At 41.3% G+C, this 18,146-nt stretch overlaps 2 protein-coding genes across 2 annotated transcripts in view; both read left to right on the top strand.

Annotated features, from left to right (window-relative positions):
• The first annotated feature begins 138 nt into the window (after positions 1-138).
• FKBP14 (FKBP prolyl isomerase 14) lies at positions 139-6,224 on the top strand. Its single transcript, XM_065752491.1, has 4 exons — positions 139-424; positions 1,646-1,797; positions 4,026-4,153; positions 5,427-6,224. The coding sequence occupies exons 1-4, from the start codon at positions 231-233 to the stop codon at positions 5,583-5,585; spliced, it is 633 nt and encodes a 210-aa protein (XP_065608563.1). The 5' UTR covers positions 139-230; the 3' UTR covers positions 5,586-6,224.
• Positions 6,225-15,732: 9,508 nt separating this feature from the next.
• The window catches only part of SCRN1 (secernin 1), a 30,928-nt gene continuing 28,514 nt past the window's right edge, over positions 15,733-18,146 (top strand). Inside the window, exon 1 of the mRNA XM_065753585.1 lies at positions 15,733-15,744. The gene's annotated coding sequence lies outside the window, so the exon portion shown is untranslated. The remainder of the gene's footprint in view (positions 15,745-18,146) is intronic.

An 18,146-nucleotide genomic window follows, 5' to 3' on the forward strand; every position in this document is an offset into this window, starting at 1 on the left:
CCCCTTCGCTTAGCGACTCTCCCGATTGGGCAAACGGAGCCTCAGACGAGGCAGCCAATGGGCGGCCGCTTTTGCTTGAGCTGAGCCAATCAGAGTGCGCGCTTCGCCCTAGTCCCGGCCGGCACGAAGCCGGGGGCTGCCTGCCGCGAGGGCCGCTGCCACGTCTGCGGGCGGGTCGGGCGCTGCCAGCGGCTGCCGGGCCATGGTGGCCCCGCGGCGCTGAGGCGGGCATGGCGGCACTGCGGGCCGCCCTGCTGGGCGCACTGCTGAGCTGCGCGGCCGCCGCCCTCATTCCCGCGGCCGACGTGAAGGTGGAGGTGCTGCAGAAGCCGTTCCTGTGCCACCGGCGCACCAAGTGGGGAGACATGATGCTGGTGCACTACGAGGGTTTCCTGCAGAGCGACGGCTCCATGTTCCACTCCACGTGAGTCCCCGCGGGGTACTGTGTGCGCGCGTGTGAACGTGTGCTTCGTCCTCTCGCACAGGCTTTGTGAGCTTTGGTGTCAGCGGCCCAGCTGCGCACGCGTTTCTCTTTGGTTTCTGATGCAAATTCTCGGGGCAGAAATCTGTCCTAACTGAATATGTACGTGCGGTTATCGATGATAGAACAGAAAGCCGAGGAATTTTCGCGGCTGGGAGGCACTGCCGCCTTTTAGATGCCATGAATGGCATTCCTCACCTGCCTCAGACCACGCACATCGCGTTCTCTGGGCGACACCGATGCAAGCGGGAGGAAGAGCCTGCGAAGTGCTTGCTAATGGCGATGGGGTGCTAACGGACGGCGAAATGCTCGAGAGCCCGCAGGCTGTGTCTGACATCTGCTTCTGTGGCGCTCGTTTTAAATAGCAACCAAAAGAGGCGACGTTTTGCATGCTTGTGGTCTTGCAGATTTAAACTGAAATGTCACTAATTTTCTCTTGTAGTTAACCCGCCTCTCTAAAAGGAGTTCTAGTGACGCTTTAAGTTTTTGCTGCTGACTAACTTCTGTAAGTGCTCTTTATTTTCATCACCTTTCCTGCATGATCAGTAAGTGGAACTCTGGGCTGTAGTTAAAACTGTGCATGTCAGTAGAGTGGAAGTAATTATTGAGTACCACCTGGTTAAGTTTGGAAAGGGAATTGGCTTGGCTATTTTATATTTTGCATGAGTTTATTCCTCTTTTTCTAGGCTATTTGTTGTGTAGTTTTTTCTTCTACTGGCTTTTTCAGAAGAGGTGTGACTGACACTTCTAAGTATACTGTAAGGTATATTGCAGTCATGGCCAAGCTGATTTGTGACTTGTGATTTACAATGAATGTACATAACCTTGAACGTCACTTCCAAGCAGTAATGCCTTTCTGGTCTGATGAGTTTCAAAGTAAAATAAATGATAAGGAAAGTGAAGATGAGGATCCAGGTTATTCAGCATTGTCATGAGTGCGCCCTGTATGAGCTGTTTCACTCCTTTGCAGTTCTTAAGGTGCCTTGTCATACAAGACATAACTTCGAAGGACTTAGAAGTTTAGGACTTTCATTTAAGAAACACCAAAATACTACATAGATTTTTATTTTTTATTACATAAGTGTACTGTGAGCATTTTCCATCTGTCCCACGTGCCTTTTATGGAATTTGCTGTTTAAAGTGTTTTATTCCATTCTCTTCCAGCCACAAACATAACAATGGCCAACCTATGTGGTTTACACTTGGTATAAGAGAAGCCATCAAAGGCTGGGACAAAGGTTTGAAGGACATGTGTGTGGGAGAGAAGCGGAAGCTAACTATTCCACCAGCCCTTGCTTATGGAAAAGAAGGGAAAGGTAAAATGCCTGACCTCTTTCCCTTGCTTTAATTGTTTTTAATCTCTGTTAATTTTACAATTTTTTGACTGAAGAGGTTAGCAAGCTTTCCAGGTTTATATCATTAAATAAGGGAAATTATTGGAGTCAGGTATTCTTTCTGGAGAACTTGTTTTCTGCAGAAAATACCCATTGTTTCAAGTGGTGAATGCTGGAAAACATCAGAACTTAGGACAGCAGCTGTGCTTTATGTTTTGAGTGTTACTTCTGTTGGTTGCTCAACAGTGCTCTGCTTTATAATCTGTTTTCAGTCAAGCTTGAAGTGGGTACTGTAGTTAACACTTTGGCTATTGCATCTGTGTTTGTGATAATAATTCCATGAACATGCATGTGCAAGCCTCGTTCTATTTTTACAGAACCACAGAATTGTAGGGGTTGGAAATTTTGTGGGTTTCTTTTAGAAAGCTGAGGAACCTCCAGTTCTGCTCCCTATCCTCTCATGTTCTTAAATGTTACAGTGAAAGTTCACCATTTATTCCTCCATATAGGGACACTTCATTCTTTCCCTCTTACAGCTTTGGGCCTATTACCCAAAATGAGATAAGTGAGAACATTAGCAGGCAAGCTGATGCCTACCAAGAATGTGCTGAATGATGTGCAGGCAGATGAAAGCGTGGCTTATGTTTTCTCTCAACCTGTGTGCTACTGGTGTTATTTTTTTTCCCTTTTCAAACATATTCAGACAGACCCCTCTTTTAATGAGAAGGTCAGGGCTGGAATGTGTGCTCAAATAAGTGATGGTTTGAAGGATGGAGGAATGTTATTTTCTTTGCTTCATGCAGGGCACAGCTGTAAATTTTTTCTACAAAAAAATACTAAATGCTGTATAACTTGCTTGGTAATTACAGGCCTAATTGCGTTGGTTAAAGGCTAACTGTAATGCTTTACATAGTAAAGGCTTGCAAGCCTCTCATGTATTTAATGCAAGAGTACTGAACTAGCAAACACTGCTAGCTGGTATAAGGATCATTGTGCTTTAGGACAACACTAAAGTATTTGAACATAATTATGTTACTATGCTTTTGAAGTCAGAATTCCATTTTCTTCATACTTTCCTCTGAACATGAGTTCACTAACTTCTTACCTGGTGCCTTTCTTTCTGTCTGCCCTGAATGTTGAGTCGCAGCCTTATTCTGCAACCCTCAGGAAAAAAATTACCCATGTTCCAAATGCCATGCAGACTGCTGTGGTCTGTATTTCTAGAAGCTTCTGTACATTTATTCATCCCAGAGGTCTGTAAGCTTGTTGAGTGTACACTGAGTTGTAGCAACAAATGTCACAGCTCCCAGACAACTAAGCGAGGATTAATTTTCTCCTTACTATTTCGAGGCATGCAAGCATTTTTGGAGTGCTTCTATCCAATATGGAAATATAGAGAGGTTAAATAGGATGTCAGAGGAACAGAGTTCAGTGCTAAATAGTCTTTGACAGTTATCACAGCCATTAGTGTGAGGATGTCTCCAGTTTTTTCAATAGCATGGTACTGATAAACTCCAGGGATGGTGGTAGTGAAATGTTTTCTGGCACTACCTGAAAATCATTAATTTATTGACTTGCTTCAAAATGGAATTAGTTAATGAGCTTCTGAGTAGGTTTATATGCTCAGTTTCTGCTGTGTGTTTGGAAGTAGCTCAGTACTTTTTGCCACAACTCAGAGACAGCTACAGGATACTGACAGCATTGCTGTCCTGCTTTTCTTGGCAAGAAGTGCCAGAATACCAGATACAGAGGTAGCATTCAGTCTGTCTGATGCACTACCTTCTTGCCTTGCTGTCCATTGGTCTGAGCTGTGCACTGAAGCAGTGGCCATCTGACTTTATGGTCTATTTCACCACTTTCCATTCAGACTCTGTCTGGCTCTATGCATGAAAAAGTGGTTGAAGAGTCATGTCTTTATTAGTCTGTGATGATAGGTAGTGAATATTGACTCACAAGAATGCATGCTAGCCTCTAACAAAGCTAGTTGCACTTAAAGTTGAACTTGTGCTGCAAGAGTTGCTCATTGTCTGAACTACACTCTAAAGTAGTTGTACTTACCACTGTTACAGGTGCTTATTCATTTTGGCTCAGAATGCAGGATGCTTTGAAAGCAGTGGGATTGGCAGGACATTGCTCTGAGGTGTGTGGCTTTTATGATACACTAAATGTGTATTTTTTTAACTTCTTTCCGTGTTAACTATTCTGTGCAGGAAAAATTCCACCTGAGAGTACACTGATATTCAACATTGACCTTCTAGAAATTAGGAATGGACCTAGGTCTCATGAGTCATTCCAAGAAATGGATCTTAATGATGACTGGAAACTGTCCAAGCAGGAGGTGAGTGGGTTACTCTTTTTGCAAGCAAACCTAACAAAATTCTGTAGTAAAAATGAGAATATAAGGTAAAGCTTGTAAACTTAGCTTTCAGTAAAACTAAGCTGAGGGTGCACAACTGTGCTGCACCCAGATGAGCTTTGGATCTTGAACTGCTGAACTGAGGAGTTTACGAGTGGACTTAGCAAGCTGAAGCATAGGCATGTGATGGAAGTGTGCCTTACACTTATAGAAAACTTGATGAAGTAAAACATCTTTGAAATAAAACTTTCACTGCCTGAAGGACATTTACTAAGCACTATTCTGCATTATTTTTCTGGCTGCTGCTTATTTTCAATTTTCTGTTTTTATAGTGTGTGGACACTACTCATGAGAAGTTAGGATAAACCACTAAGTTCACAGAATCACAAGTTGGATCTCCAAGGTCATCTAGTCCAAATGTCCACCTGTCACCAATATTTCTCCAATAGACCATGTCCTTTAGTAACATATCTGAACATTTCTTGAACATTTCCAGAGACGATGGCTTAACCTCCTCCCTGAGCAGTCTGTTCCAGTGCCTTTTTATTTGGGACTGAATCAGTTTGCTAGTCCCTAAAAGAGTAATCTTTTGTAATACACAGTAGCTAGGCAGTATCAGGTTCTATTTACTTAACAAAGGGATGTTGCTATTAATGTTCTGATAGAAATCTTTGTGATACTACCAAGAGCCTAAGCATTCTGTTAAACTTAAGCTCTGTAAAAATTGCTTGCTATTAGTAAATGGCCTGGTGTACATAACTGTTCCAGCACTCCATTCAGAACCTGCCTCGTGCCCAATTTGCCCTTCAGAGCCTTATGGTTTTTAGTAATACGTCATAATGTGCTGCCATTAGAGCAGAGTTCACGGGTAGATTTTTGTATCATTTTGGCTGTTTGGGTTTACATCTGCTAGTTTGGCAAATGGCTAAGATGTGTGAAAAAGCTGTTTAGTTTCTGACCAATTGGTAGCTATAATTTCTGCCTACCCATTTATACTTTTATTATATAGACATCAGATTGCTTTCCTGTCACAGTTTTCAGTCAGATAGCATAAAGCTACCGGTTTATTAGCTTTATTTTTCCTTTCGTCACAGAACAGGGCTGTGAAGAATCAGTTAGACAAGTAACAAGGAAGGAAGGTATCTATTAATAGTTTAATAGTACCATCCCAACCCTAGTAGCTCTCTCTTAACACTTCAGTAATCAATTATTTTCTTAAACATTAAGACATTAACTCTCACCTTTTGTTTAATAGGTGAAAATCTACCTGAAGAAAGAATTTGAGAAGCATGGAGCAGTGGTAAATGACACCCAGCATGATGCTTTGGTTGAAGACATATTTGATAAAGAAGATGAAGACAGTGATGGGTTTATATCTGCAAGGGAATTCACATACAAGCATGATGAGCTGTAGGAAAGAGTGACATAACTTTTTTTGACACAAATGACAATGACTTAGACTGTCTGGTTCTCTTGTCGTCTTGATTTTGTTTTGGACTTGACAGCTGCTATTGGCAGAAAAGATGAAAAAAGCAAACCCATACTTGGTTTATATTAAGAGAATTTCTGTTCTTTATGTAAAAAAAAATTTAAACTGTAAGTCTGAAATTGTACTTATTGTTGTGCATCAAAGACTTGCACATCTTGTTGGTTTTTTAAAATTTTGTATTAACTTATTTTTCAGAAATGAAACAAGGTTTCCAGTTATCAAACACCTTGAAAATCAAAATCCAGTTTGGTGCCTTTCTGTACTTTGTTGAGATTACATTCAGTGACTTTTATGTACAACTTCTAGTCTGACTTAATTATTTGAACTTCTTTCTTGTGTGTCACTTCTTGTAAAGCATTGTGCTGGCCTTGCTTGCTTTCTGTAGATTTTGAAAAGCTGTATTAGAAAGCATCAACATCTTGAAATACTGCTGAGAAACTGATGAAAAGCTGTATGAGAAGAATGTCTGTCCTTTGCTGATTCTCCTTTTCTGAAGGGAGAATACAAAAGTAGCTGTTTTCATCACTAAAGAAAAAACTCAAAGTAGGAGTTAAATGTCAGACATTATCATTTTCATATTATCAATGTTCTAGGAAATAATGTGCTGTTTTCCAAATAGCACCTTTTTTGTTCTGCAGAGGTAGTGTCCTTCACTTCCTTCTGTATGTTGGTTTGGAAACTGAAATTTTGTTTGATTACCCCTTTTTCACCTCAAGTTTTGATGGACATCTAAAGAAAAATTTTGCAAATCAAGTTTTAATTTTCCATTTTCAGAAAAGGAATGTGCTAACATGAAGATATGTCCTGAAGAACACTTGTGTTGCTTGCCAGCTTTGCATCTTCCTGAATTATAGAATGATTTTTGCACCTTTTTATTTTCACAGGTAGTGTGAAGGTTATCTGAATGTTAAGTAATAAAGCGACTTTTTAGAAAAACAGATGTGAGGTGAATCTTACGCTGCTGCATCTTTATGTGGTGGAGATGACAAGGATTTCAATTCAATCCTGTTTATTTGAACCCTGTTTGGAGAGGAAGAGGCTTTGCCATCACCCATGGGTCTGAATAAGTGGATGAGGTATCCCTTGGAAGGAATTAACATTCTTTCTGCCAGCTCTAAAATGGATTTTTGAACACAGTACTTGGAATTAAAGACATTGCCCAAGGCTATGTAGGGACATGAGGTAAACCAAGTTGTATAAGATCAATATTGCTGCACTGTGCCAAGTCGGGGCTCTCCATTCAAGGTTCTCTAACTTGATGAAAATTGTTTTCTCTGCAATCTAGTATTGCATGCAAGTGTTATCAGACTGCCTTATTAGAGTTAAGCTGCTTATGGATGGGAAGGATTTCTGTAAAGTGATTGTGTTATGTGAAAATATGCAGGGTGGAGTTCTTGTGCATTCAGCATTTGATATTTTTATGACCTATGGCCTGCACAGTGTGGAGTTGTAGTGATACACTTTGGTTTAAAGAGCTTCTTTTTTTTCCCTGCGTCATGCCATCTAACTTTCTTGAACCTATTTATTCTTTAGTTCTGTGGCAGTCACAGTAGAGTGGTATAGGATGCTAATTCCATTCGTTTTTATGCTTGCTGCCTGTCCTGTTTCTTGTGAGGAAATAACAAATCAGTCTGTATTTGTCATTTTACCAGTCGTGAGTTTACCTCTAACTAATTTTTTTCCTTATTGCTCCAAAGAATTCATCTTGCCTGACATCTTGTTTTCTCCTACAGTTACCAGAGCACTATGCACTTGGGAGTAATTAATCACATTTATATTGTTCACGTTCTATCAGGGTAGATACCTTATCAGTTTGAGGTGCCTGTCTTTCTCCATTAACTGCATGGGGAGACTAGACAATTCTTACAACCAAGGCCAAGGATGTCTAATGGGTTATAAAGTTGACCCTTAAGGCAGTACTACTTAAGATACAGGATCTGATTGGTAACAGCCAACCAAATAGAAAATACAGTGTATATGTTGCTGGGAAGAATAGAATTTAGACTTGGATTTGGGTGCATCAGGCTTTTAGATCATCTGCAGTATTTAGCATGCCCACTGAACATCTGGCTGGGAAATGAAAGCATGAACTAAAACTTGACCCTGATTATTAGCCAAATACTTAATTTGAGGGTTTTTTTTAATGGATGCTGCTCTACCTCTTCAGTGAAGCTCAAATGTTTCACTTGTATTCAGTAGGAGGTGAGAGTCACTGAATACTGTGAATATACATCATCTTCTATTTAGATTTTTAAAATATTAAAAAAAAAAAAACTTCAAGTAAACATGGACTGCAGACAATTCCAGCAGAGTATTAAAGCTGTGAGACCAAAATGATTTGGTATGCTATGCATAGCTTTATGCAAAGTGAATGGGTTTTAATGCTTTTCGTGGTGTCTCTTACATTTCTGAAACTGAACTTAAAATTTTTTTGAAAGTGCAGAATCAGCATCAGATTTCAGAAGCCACTGCAACTTCATCACCATTTGCTATCATTCAAGCTCTTCTATGGAAATGAAAAGATTTCTTAGGAAATGACTCTGCCTGTCTTACCCTGAGCTGCATCTGGATGTTAATCCCTGGGGCATAATGCTGCAGTGTCAGCAGGAGCCAGATAGCTTCTTATGGGAGAGCAGAGATGAGCAGCTGCTCCTCCTCTGAGGGGCAGAGGAGTATCCGAACTATAGTGGCACTCAGCAACACTCTGCAGCTGACTTCTGTGCAAAGTGCAAGCTCTATTTCCATGGAAAAAAGAACCAAACCTTTGCTGCTTGTCTGTAAGATGTAGCACTTGAAAAAGTGGAGATGGCTCAGCAGTGTTGTGAGCACGGACTGGATTGTTCTTCCTGCAGCTTGTAGCTTCCCTGTGTTTCTTGCTTTGTGGTTAGAGAGGAAAACACTTTTTAAAGCCGTTCAGAGCTATGACCTGCCAATTACAATCGGAGTTGCTGTTTTGTGTACTTAAGAACTCATTTCATTTGAAAATCCTTGATAAGCAATGCAGTGACACAAGAAGGCTTTTGGCAAAGCTTCAGGAATGGTGTTCACAATCTCAAGTGTTTTCTGAAGCTTTGTTCTCTGAGATTGAGTGACAAGGTGAATGGTGTTGAAGCTGAAGGAAATTGCATTATTGGGTCTCAAGTCTTTGCTTTTTAGTATCTTGTCTTTGTTCTGTTAACAGTTTCTGGTATTGAGGTATTTTTGTTTATGGTGGGGGTCATAAAGCTGCAGTGTGAAGTACATACTGAGCTGCTATCATAATTTATAGTTCATGATACTTAGAGTAAAAATGATCCATGGCATGTTTGAGTAATTTCATGTAATAATAGGTGGTATGGGTCAACTGTTAAATAACCAGAATCTTTGTCATATGTGCTCTCTAAACCACATAGTCCCTGCTGCTGGATACGGGAGAGTCTACCCCTTGATCCAGAGATCTCAGTTTGAAGTGGCAGGTGAGTATCAGCAGGGTGGAAAGAGAGAGCTCACTGCTCTGGGATGTTTCGGGGAAAAAAAGAGAAGCTACATACTTGCAGTGTCTTATGCAGACGGCTTTGTTTCCTCAGTCCTTTGGCATCTGATTCCTTGGCAGAAAACACTGGCAGCCACTGATGGAGGTATTGCAAATGGTAAGGTGGGTTCCTGATCTGACTTGGGTTAGAAATCGCTGCTTCAGCCAATTTCTTTGTGGGTTCTACTCTTACAACATAGTTTAATTCACACTTTCAAGGTTCATTAAAGAATATTCAGAATAGTTCTTCTGACTTTGTCTTCATAAAAGTACCTCAGCCTCACTATAAAGCTGTTGCAAAAACAACAAAAAAATAACATGAAATAAACCCAGAACAAAGCCTACTTATTTTCATATAATCCTGGATAATTTTAGCTTTTCCTTAAAGCCAATCATAATGCTTGCATTCTGTGCCCTACTTTTCTCCTGGTGTGTAGGAAAAAACACTGTGACATAATAATCATCTTTCTTTAGCTATCCTGCTTTTGTTCTTATGTCTGTGCTTGATTATGTCCACAGCTTTACTCAAGAAAGGTAACTGAGAAGCTCAGTAAGTAGCTGCAAGGGACAGGCATCCACCCTTAGCTTTCCCAACTTGCAAGGAACTCAGATGGAAAACACCTCTTTCATTGTATATTTTTCATTTTCAGAGCTTCAGTTCCAAAAGTAGACTGGTTTAACTTTTACTTGATTTGGAAGCCTTGTGGTATTTTCCATCTTGAATGATATTTTTTTTAAAAGAAGAGCTTAGTTTAGCTGAGAAATTTGCTACTAAGATATCTGATAATTTACCTGACATACTGGAGTTTTTATTTTGTGCAAGGTTTCTGAATGCCATTTCTTGATGGAGGGTGGGAGTTTGTCCAGAGGGATGCATTCTCCACTAGAGAAACACCAAAAGCTCTGAAGGCTTGCACCACAAACTTGCTGGCTTGTTTACTAAATGAAATACCTTTCAAAGCAGTAGTCACACATCATGTATGTGGGAGGGGTTTAAAGTGTATGTGCTGTGTATTCCTCAGCTCTGTCCTTGTCTCATTTCCTGCAATGGGACTACAAGGACTGGGCTGAGCCATAAGTGGAAACCTGGGAAAATTATGTTCTGGAGCTTTTGCACATGTGTGCATGTTTGTTGTGGAGGTGGTTTGTTTTCTTTCAACTGCTCTGCATCTGACTAGGTTACCACTGAGCAAAAACACTTTATTAGGGTTTGACTGCTGAATTCTGGTGTAGCCACCTCTTCAGAGCACCTAAGATCTCATTATGCTTTCCTCTAAAAATTCTGAGGCTGGTGCTACCATTAAGAGCTGCTCTTTGTACTAGGTATAATGCTTCTCATTTCTAGTTTGTGTTGTGACCTGCTTAAGGAGATTAAATGATGCAGGATAATTGATTTCTCATCTGAGAGTCAAACTGAAAGCATTAAATCAGTTCTGTCCTCTTACATTTTGTTGCCAGTGAAATTTCTTTAAAGGAGCTGCTGTTTCTTCTTTCCCAGAGCAATAAACTAGGTAATACCTATTTTTTTTTGTGCTTTTGGCTTACTGCCTCTCTGGAAGTAAATAGCACAGCTTAGCTCCGGTCTCTCTAATCTGCTGGGCTATGCTTTTAGAGAGCAGGTTTTCATACCATAAATGCAAAGCAAAATGTTATTAGTGACTCTGTGTTCAACTCTGGGTATGGAATCCATGTAGTTATACCTAACAGACTAACAGTAGCTTAAAGAAAACCCTGACCTTCTGGATTACTCTTAGCAGCTCTGATGAAAATACCTTTTTGTGCTCCTTCCTTTTAACAGAAAGATGTTAATGCAATCTGTCACCACCACTCCAACCTTTAGAGGAGCACATGCCATCTTGTCCTCATTGTCACTAGTAACAGTTGGGTTAAAACCTGGGAAACAGAAACAGCCAGTGTTAATTTGGCAGCAAATCCTGCTGTAGCAGGACTTTCCAGCCTCAAACCACCATTGACACATCAGTGAGGCAGTGTGAAGGCAGCCCTAAGCTCTGCACCTTGCCTTTTCAGTAAGCAGCTGTGGGAGAGCAGCATAGAGGCAATGATGTCTCCAGATAACTGAATCAGCCAGCTCCTGCTGTCTGTCACACTGCTGCCCTAGGGTCTTAACCCTAGGCACAAGCCTGGGGAAAATACTAGGGACCTGGCAGTGGGGAAAAATAGAAAATAGGAAGGCAGTCTTGTCGTACCATTCCCCTTTTCTTGGCTGATAACCACAGGCCCTATAAAGAAGTTTAAAAACTTTTGGTTGACTGATTGCTGACATTTCTATATTTTGATAAGTACATAGTAGCACGCAACCAGTGTGAAATAATGCAAACTGCACTCTTCTATCTTCCCCACCACCTGTTCACTATCATTTTCCAGTTGTACTTTGTAGATGAGTCAAGTGGGCTCTTTTATGAGAAATACTGATGTGGGACTATTTGTCCAAAATTTAAGCCCCCTGAGATGCAGAATAGTAAGAAAGGCTGCAGAAAATCATGCCTAGATGGGATGCACCACTGTTCACAGTTCCAGTGTATGATGTGCATAAGATGGTGAAATGGTGAGAAGTGCTTGCTGACACATGTTTAACTTGCAAATGTACTCAGCAGACCTGTTGCTGTGGTAACTAATCAGAAGCCTAACCTCCTCAGAATGAGTGCTGTTTGCATTGCACCAGATGGCTGATACATCATGTAGTGGCATTTTCTGTCCTTTTCATTACTGTTCAATCTCTTCTCTAAGTGCTGTGATTTAATTTGCAGCAATTTACACACAAATTAGTCAGATATGTGACACACTAATATACGATATAAAGCTGCTTGGGTGTATGCAACCAAAAATCTATGCTTGAATTTTGACTCTATTTCAATAAGGGTAAATATAGAGCTCATGGTTACCATAGCATATTTCTTGCAGAGGGAAGTGAGATTGTTTCTTCAATTCATTGCTCTGCTACAAACAGCACACTAACAATGAGAATATGTATGAAGACTAAGGATAATTTCATTAAAAATGCCCTAGCTGTATCTTCTGATATTTTTTTGTTTTTTTTGTTTTGTTTTTGTTTTATTACTGATTTATTTTTTCAGAATGACAAATTTCCTCCTTCCACCTACCTTGATTATTTATTATTGTGAATTACTGTCAACAGTTTCAACCTAATTGTTATAGATGCTGTTTCAACTTACCTATAAAGTCTGTGGGCCTAGAGTTTTTCAAAGTCAATAATAAATGTCTTGTTTACAATTATGAAAATAAGTATGCTGCCATAGATTATTATTCACTATGTTATAGTTTTCGTCCTTAAAAAATTAAGAGATTGATGCTTTTTTAAATCCAATCATAACTCCAGGAAAAAGGCAACCTTCTTGAATGGGCTTTAGTTGTGTAGTTCAGTGCTGAATCTGACAGGTCTCTAGACATCAAGAATATCCTGAATCGTCGTGGTGTGCTGGTCTCCTCTGTCCCCATGACACTGGTAAGCATTTATGTGCAGTTATGTCACTTCTACAATGGAGAAATGAATTATTTTCTGTGTGCCTGAGTAAGAACTGGGCATCTAAGCTTACCATTGTGCCTGTGATGGCATCTTATGTACAGCTGCTGCCATTTACATAGCTTAATCTTCAATGGTGTAATTGAATAAAGGGGTTGGACGCAGGATTTCTTCTATCTTTGTAATTCAAACAATCACTGAGCCCAGCAGATGTGATCTCCGAGTCAGAACAGTGCACCTGCCACTCTTTGTCTTTGTTATGGATGAAACTACCATTAGTGTGGGAGAAGTACTCACATCTACCTGCACCAGTCTCCTGACTATAAAAAACAAGCCAACATCCAAGCAGCACTGATAATTTCTGTTCTTTTAATTTGTGTTATGACATCACCGAATCAAAGTTCATTTGAATGTTCTGGCCTATGATGTGATTATTATCTTAGAGGCTACAGGGGCTTTTCAGTGTCACAGAGTTAGTTCTTCTGTGCTTAAGAAGATTTTTGCTTCTATAACTCACAGCAAGTTGAGTCCATTACGTTTAGTGGAATGCCTTTATAGCTACAGGTTTAGAATTCTTACCTAGCTTTAGGCAGCTAATTTTTCTCTTTACAACTCCAATTAATCTGTTTTTTATGTGCTCTGAAATAATGCTCCACCAGAGAGGACAAGACTATGATAGTGGCTTGAAGTGTCAGAAAAGAATACCAACAGAAGGGATTTACTGACTGAGCTCACCTTTCACAGAAATCTGTTGTACGTTTTCATATATAATTTAAGCACGAGGTCGTCTTTGTTGTCTGCATTAAGCTAACTTGCTTCCTTCTAAACACTGTTTGCTGAAAAAACAAAGCAAAACATTCAATTGGTTGTATGTATGCCTCCGTGTCTGCTCCCTCTGATTTCCAGGGGAAAAGAGCTTGGAAAGGAGGGATCAAATTTATTCCAGTGCTGAGGAAGCTGGGTACTAGTTCTGCTGAATAGGCTTTGATCTCCAACTGAGGAGGTGTTTTAAGGACAAACAAACTGTGACTTAAACTGTGTGTTGCTCTGGTTGGTTAGTTTTTTCACATATTAAAAAAAAAACAACAAATAGAGCAAAGGTTCTATAAATTTCTCTTCTGTACGGATGTGTCCTTCCTGCGTTCCTTCAATGTTGCATTTTTTTACATATCCATAAATTCTGATGTCATATTAAATAATGTTTATCTATTATTTATTCATCATGGCTTTGTCCTAACTTCAGTTTTGTATTTTTTTTTGTTTACACAGCAATCTCCATTCAAAGATTTCAAAGATGCAGCTGTGACTGAAAGCTCTTTCGATTTCTTTCTTCCCATTTCATTTATGAGGCAATTTAATTGCCATGATGTTAACAAGCAGTAGGCTTATGGCAGAACAGCTCCCCTGATTGCCAGGACTGCGCTCTAACCACTCATCCTTGCTGCTTTACACAGTTCATGACAGCTTACACAGAAAAGAAGCATCAAAGATTTCTGTGTAGCCAGTGTTCAGTCATTCAGTAGACAGTCTAATAATTCTTAGGTAGATTATACTCAGCCATAATAATCTCTAAAGTAATTAGGAGAACAGATTTAGTCATGTAAGTGAGCATAATATGGGCTATGTAAGTGATGTGTTATAGGATATAATTTAGAACTCCTTTTAAATTGCACCAGCTCTTTTCTTTCTTTTTCTATCTTTTCGCTTCTGAGAAGTGAGCTGTCTGTGACGTGGATCATCCTTGATGTAATTCCAGAGCAAAGAATTTGGGTTGTTATGTTTAAGCAAAGGTTATTACAATTAAACTGGTATAAACTCCTTGGCTTTTCAGTATTGACTCTAAGGTGATTTGAATCATTAAAGTCAGATATATTAAGAAGTATCTAGCCTTTTTTTGTGTGTTGCACAATATCTTGAAATATAATTTTGATTGCACCAAATAGATCAGCATCTGAAATCAAAGGTCTTGTCTAAAATACATGATGGAAGATCTTGAGTAGCAAGAGCTCTGTGAAGCTAATGATCAGCCCTGGACTTAATGCTCTTGATTAAAACACAAGTGGTGACTTCTATATTAGTCCCTATTCAGGTTGTTGATATACTCCAAGAAATGTGCAGATGGCACAGCATTTTTCATTCACTGAGATTTAAACTGTGAGCAGCAATCATAATTTTTTTCTTTGTTATTAATCAAGTTGCAACTTCTGGCATGCAGTGGTGTCCAAAGCTTACCCATTGTTGCTGAGCCCTCACAGTCTCCTGGATCCACGTTGTTTGAGATGGTGAGAGGAAATTACTGACTCTATATATGGTCCCAGAATTTTTCCTTCTGAGTTTTATTTTCCTGTGAGGTACTGTATACAGGAGCTGTCTGCCTTTTTGCCTTTCCTTTGCTGGATTATTAAACTGGACCCAGTGGTCTACTGAGCAGTATGATACTCAAGTGTCTTGATTCCCACCTCAGAGGAGTGAGCTGTACTAATTCAAGATGAGAGTGCTGGTCCTGTGGCTTTTGTGGTCATTTGCTCTGCAGATCTGTTAGGCTGGCCTTGGACATATTAATGATCCTGACTACTGAAAAGAGATAAGAACTGCTTTAGTGGGGGGGGATCAGGCTAGATGAGCTCCAGAGGTATCTTGCAGTCCCTACTCTGTGTAATGTCTTGAGGAATCCAGCTCTGACCACAAAGCTGTGCAGCAGTAGGGAGCACATAGCGACAAGGCTCTTCTGGGCACTGAGTTCTGCTGACTGAACTGGACTGTGCCTTCCCTGGACAATATGCTGCTACACAAGCCTCACATCTTCGCTTCTTCCCGCTCTTAGGCTGGAAAGCTCTAGTCATTAGTGCTCTTTATTCTGCTCGGGGGGGTGGGGTTGACCGCCGGTACAGCGAGGCGCGGAGCCGAGCTCTCTGCGGGGCCGCACAACCGCCGCCCCCTCCGCAGCCGCCGCAGCGGCCGGGACTCGCCGCGCGGAGCGGTTCGGGCGGCGGCTGCGCGCGCAGGGGTCGGGGGAGACCGGCAGGGGCCGCCGCCAGCGCCGGGCTGAGGGGAGCGCAGCGCTGCGCCAGGTGCGTAACGCTGCGGTACCGCCGCGGGAAGCGCTCGATGGAGCGGAGGGGTTGTGGTGGTGGTGGAGGGCAGCGACCTGCCGGGCGCGGCGGGTGGGAGGGATGGAGGCGGATGCTCCGCTTCCCCTCAGTCCACCGCCGTTCCCCGGCGGCTCGGCGCACCTGCCGCGGGGCTGCGGAACATGGCTGCCTCGGCAACCCCTCGCTCGGTGTCGCCCCGCTGTCTCCCGCTTTCCCCGGGCTGCCCTCTCTCTTGGCTGCTTCCCTTCTGCTTTTGAAGCCAGCGGTGCTTGTCGTTCCCCCTACTCCTTTCTCCTCTCCGCCCCGTTTTCTTTCTGAAGGTGCCTTTTCGCGTTGTCACCTTGGTGTTTGGCTGCCCTGGTGCCGTTTCGAGGCGCGCTGCTCCTCTCAGGTGGGTGCACGATGCTCTACGATTGATCTGCCTTAAATGAAGTCGTTTTCTCCAGTACCGATGTTTAGAGAGGAGAAAAAGGTCTTATTGCAGCAGCATCCCAAGCAGAGGAGAGCTTTATTAGGCCCTGAGCCCGTGAGTGCGCATCTGTATAAATCCATCAGTGTGAAAAATCTCCTTAGAGCTGTGGGTGAAGCCGTCCATACCTGTAAAACCTGGATCTTTAAATGCAGTGATCCTGGGAGAAGAGGTTGTGTTGCAGTCGAGTCGGTAAATTCTGCACTGAAAGCTGACCATGTATGTTAGATTTACTCAGCAGTTCAGGAGATGATAACTACGTGAACTTGTGAGAAGTTGCATCCATTATAGGCCATTGCCACTTATACTGTTGGTCTAAAAGCTGCTATAGGACATAAAGCACCTCTAAGCGTGCAGTTCTGTTCATCGCATGCACCCTGAGCCCTCCAACCAAACAAGCAGAAACCTCAGAACAAACCCTCTCATATGCATTTAGGAACCTGGTCTCTTTGGAAATGGCACTTCAACCTTGATTCATCTCAAATCAGAGAAAATTAAACCTTTCATAGTGCTGTAACCTTTCCCAAGCAGTTTAAGTCCCAGAGTTTACGTAGGCAGTCTGAAAACACAGATGCAATACTGAAACAAATGTAGTCGATGGAAAGCAATCCTTTGTTGACGTGAGTAGGGTTTATGCTCCCCAAAATAGCATTTCTGATGCTTGAAGTTTTGAGATACTTTTGGGAGATATTTGTAACCTTTGTTTTCCTGCTACAGTAGGACCTAGTTTCAATTGCATTTGCTTACTCTTGCTGAGTTTATTTTTGGTAAAGTGTACTGATTTGTTCCATCCACCCTCCCTTCAAAAGTCAACTGTGTGTACATTACGCAGCTTGCATGTGGGAAGGTGTGCTAGTTAATGCTAGAAGCTTCCAGTGAGAATTCTTTTGTTTGTTCTCAACTTAGGGATTTGTGGAACTGGATCCTGTCCCTCTTGTGTACTAGCTTTTTCTTCCTGTTAAGTCAGTAGATGGAAAAATTGCACGGAATTGGGGCCTGCACCTGTCACTCCAAGGTAGCTAAGTGGCTGGCTTCTGCCACGAGGTATTTTATTACACGGTAACTTTTACGAACTCTGTTGCTAGCATTGCAACATTTGTTCTTGTTTGGAGTTATGTTTTAGTCAAAAATGAGACTTCCGACAAGTCACTTGGATGCTTTTTATTCTCCCCTTGTTAACACCACGATGTTGCTAATTTGAAAGGACTGCTAGTCAGTACACATTATCCAGTTCTGTATGGAGGTGGGCATCCCTTCCTGTGCCAGATCAGGACTTCACTGAACAGCACAACTGCATTGTAAAAGGAGGAGGACTACCCTGATAAATACTGTGCAGCAGTAACACTGTCTCACAGTGCACTTTTGTGCTGTACGAAGATACTTTGGATGCCACTAAATCATGACTACATTTCCTGGACAGAAGCTAAGAACTTGTGCAAGAAGGCACATCCTTCCCTACCAAAAGCAGAGGCACAAATATGACCCTAGGTCTCAGGCTGGAATAGCAGCTACAAAAGGAATATAGTTCTGTATCTTGGAGACTTAATTAAGTGCACTGACATCCACTCAGTGAAGAGTTGGTATAAATAATGAATTTTCCCTTCGTGCACAGCCTGTAATGGAAATGAGATTGAAATCTGTTGTCTTCTGGATGACTGACCCTAATTTGTTTTTAAATAGAACTAGTTTTCATCAATGTAATGTGGACTCCTTGAGGCAAAAAAAATAAGATCTTATTTGCTTTTGAAAGATGTCTGCTCTGACAGGATGGGTGAGGGCTTATTAGACAACGGAAATAGAACTGAGTGGTCAAAGGACTGCAAACTTTGTAAATGGCTGAAATCTCACCATATGTGAAGAATGTAAAAGCTGAAGAGTCATGCCAATATCTAATCTGGCAGCAATTCATAGG

The sequence above is a fragment of the Cyrtonyx montezumae genome, unplaced genomic scaffold (genome assembly GCF_038088225.1).
Source record: "Cyrtonyx montezumae isolate F1298 unplaced genomic scaffold, pur_monq_1.0 scaffold_8, whole genome shotgun sequence".
Classification (NCBI taxonomy): Eukaryota; Metazoa; Chordata; class Aves; order Galliformes; family Odontophoridae; genus Cyrtonyx; species Cyrtonyx montezumae.